Below are 2,736 nucleotides of genomic sequence, written 5' to 3'. Positions count from 1 at the left end.
AGGAGTTGGAGGTTGCTGTGAGCTGTAATGCCACGGCACTCTGCCCAGGGGGACAGCTTGAGGCTCTGTCTCAAAAAAAAAAAAAAAAAAAATTAAAATTAAAAAATGAAGAAGTTCTGGGCAGCACCTGTGGCTCAAAGGAGTAGGGCCCTGGCCCCATATGCTGGAGGTGGTGGGTTTGAACCCAGCCCTAGCCAAAAACTGCAAAAAGAAAAATGAAGAGGTTCTGCCCTTTCTGTCTCTCCTGTCTTACTAAGGCTAGAAAGAGAACCGAGACAGGGAAGGAACAGTGAGAGCAGTAAATAGTTTGGGCTCAGGTTTGTCACAGCCAGTGATTCTTCAGCCTTCCTGCTTCCATCTCTTCCTTACCTTTACACCACTGTGAAGTGAACTAAGGGGATTACCAATAGAGGTTCACTTGGGGACATTCTGCCTGCTTATATCGTTAAAATCATAAGTGGAAAGGAAAGAATCCTTACATGAGAACTTGAGGTGTTGGGCTGAAGACCTGTAGCACATTGACTCCTGTGTCAGAGATAGAGTGCATGTCTACCTGTGATGCCCAGAGGAGAAATGCCCATCGAGACTCTTTCCCCTTCTCCCATAGTCACTTTCTATTTGGCTAATTTTTTTTTTCAGACAGTTTCACCCTGTTGCCATAGGCTAGAGTACCAAGGTGTTAGCCTACCTCACAGCAGCCTCAAACTCCTCAGCTCAAGTGATGCCTCCCCAGTAGCTGGGACTGCAGACACCCACCACATCTAGTTTTTCTATTTTAGTACAAACGGAGTCTTGCTCTGGTTCAGGCTGGTCTTGAACTCCTGAGCTCAAGGGATCCTCCCACCTTGGGCCTCCCAGAGTGCCAGGATTACAGCCTCTACTTGGCTAATTCAAACAAACAAAGGAACAAAAATCTTCAGTCTAAATAATGAAGTGGCTCATATTGGCATATACTTTGTATTCTACAAGTTACTATCCCCCGAACCTCATAGTAAGCCTGTAAGCTAAGTGGTATTATCCCCAGTACAGGTGAGAAAACTAAACCAGAAAAATCAGATGCCTCTTCCAAGGGCACAGAGCCATTAAATAACAAAACCCAGCCTAGGTAGAACCAAGGCCTCCGGAGTCAGTCCCATCCTAGTTTGATTCTGGATGTTCTGTTTCCTCCACTCATTCATTCAACCAACATTTAAGGAGTGTCTTCTGTAACCAAGACACTGAAGACACAGCAGACAGAAAAGCAGACCTGGAACCAGCCCTCATGGAGAGCAGAGGGAGGACGATAAACAGTAAAACCATACAGCCTCAGTGTTAATTGTTAATCTTAAAACATATGTACTTGCCCTTGGTATTTCACAAGCACCGAAAGAGCTGGGTTAACAAAACATACCCCACAATTCCAGATACTTCAACACAATTCAGCCTCCCCTCTTATCCTGCTAGAATTTTACTGACTCAAGTCCCTGGGTATAGGGGACCCCTCACCTGATGTCCAAATTGGTTGCAAGGGAAGCCAAGAACCACCAGGCGCCTGGGAAAGCGGCATTGCAGCTCATTGAGCTGAGTGAAGTCCCGGGTGGTCGTGCCTCAGAGGGAGGCCACATTCTCAATCAGTACTGCCCTGCCTCGGAAGGTATTGAAATCTACCTTCTCGCCATCCAGGCTGATGGCACTAAGGTCGTAGAAGGACTTGGCGATGTAAGCCATAGCTAAGCTCAGAGTGAGCCCTGCAGGGCTGCTCAGCCCACTTAGAAGCCTGTCAAAGCAGGGTGGGGAGGAAGGAGGAGCCAGGGACAGAAAGGATCTAACAATGGGGCTTTGATTATCCCCAGGATGACTTAGCAAAAACAGGCTCTCACCTGTAAGGGCCCTTGGAACAAGGAGGTTTATAGAGGCTGAACAAAACCACCTCCCCGCCCCACCTGCTGGCAACCTGGGAAGGGCCAATTTGGTATTTATGAACAGATGTGAATAATTCACTACTTGCAGGAAACCAGAGCCCTAAAGGTTGAGTGGGGAGGGAAAAAAAGGAGGGAGGGATGCAGGATTGACTCCGACGTGCCTCAGCAAATTGTTCCTGTTGCGCACAGACATTTGTTGAATCCCCTTGAGTGCCAGTCTCTGGATTGTACAGCTAGAGGTCAGGGGCTGCTGAGGTCTGAAACATGGGGACAATCAGGACTTGGTGTCCACCTGCCTCAGAGACTACAACTGCAATAATACATGTATGTCTGGATTGCTCTCTGCGACTGCTGCTTTCCACAAACAAAAAATTAAAGGGCCCCTTAGGAAGTGTGTCATTTTCTTTCTTTTTTTTGCAGTTTTTGGCTGGGGCTGGATTTGAACCCGCCACCTCCAGCATATGGGGCCTGTGCCTTACTCCTTTGAGCCACAAGCGCTGCCCAGGAAGTGTGTCATTTTCTAAAAAAAAAAGTGATTTCAGTGCCTTTGGTTACACCAGGCTGAGGAGATGAAGTTGTTTGTCTTGAAATCTTTCAGTGAGTGGTGTTACTTGTCCTGGAGTACACACCTGCTCTGGCCCCTGCACTCACTATGTCTCCTAATCATAACCCCCCACCTCCACCTCATCCCCAAAGCCATGATACAGGCCTCGTGCACAGAAAAGGTGGTCAATGTGCACTGGGTGAACTGCACCTTCCTCCCTCTCAGACAAAGAGCCTGTCCCCAAGACTTCACAGAGGGGGCTTATGCGGGTCATCTCCCCAGGGGAGGGAG

The 2,736-nt window shown here is 48.1% G+C and overlaps 1 protein-coding gene across 1 annotated transcript in view; it reads right to left on the bottom strand.

Annotated features, from left to right (window-relative positions):
- GPX2 (glutathione peroxidase 2) overlaps nucleotides 1-2,040 on the bottom strand; it is a 4,205-nt gene extending 2,165 nt beyond the window's left edge. The window contains exon 1 of the mRNA XM_003797393.3: nucleotides 1,486-2,040. Within this exon, the coding sequence (XP_003797441.2) occupies nucleotides 1,486-1,707 (222 nt within the window). The 5' untranslated portion in view covers nucleotides 1,708-2,040. The remainder of the gene's footprint in view (nucleotides 1-1,485) is intronic.
- Nucleotides 2,041-2,736: the final 696 nt, after the last annotated feature.

This window comes from Otolemur garnettii, unplaced genomic scaffold, assembly GCF_000181295.1.
Source record: "Otolemur garnettii isolate 467f Iridium unplaced genomic scaffold, OtoGar3 scaffold00115, whole genome shotgun sequence".
Classification (NCBI taxonomy): Eukaryota; Metazoa; Chordata; class Mammalia; order Primates; family Galagidae; genus Otolemur; species Otolemur garnettii.
Note: the sequence above shows the minus strand (reverse complement) of the source record. Positions and strands in the feature narration are given on the sequence as shown.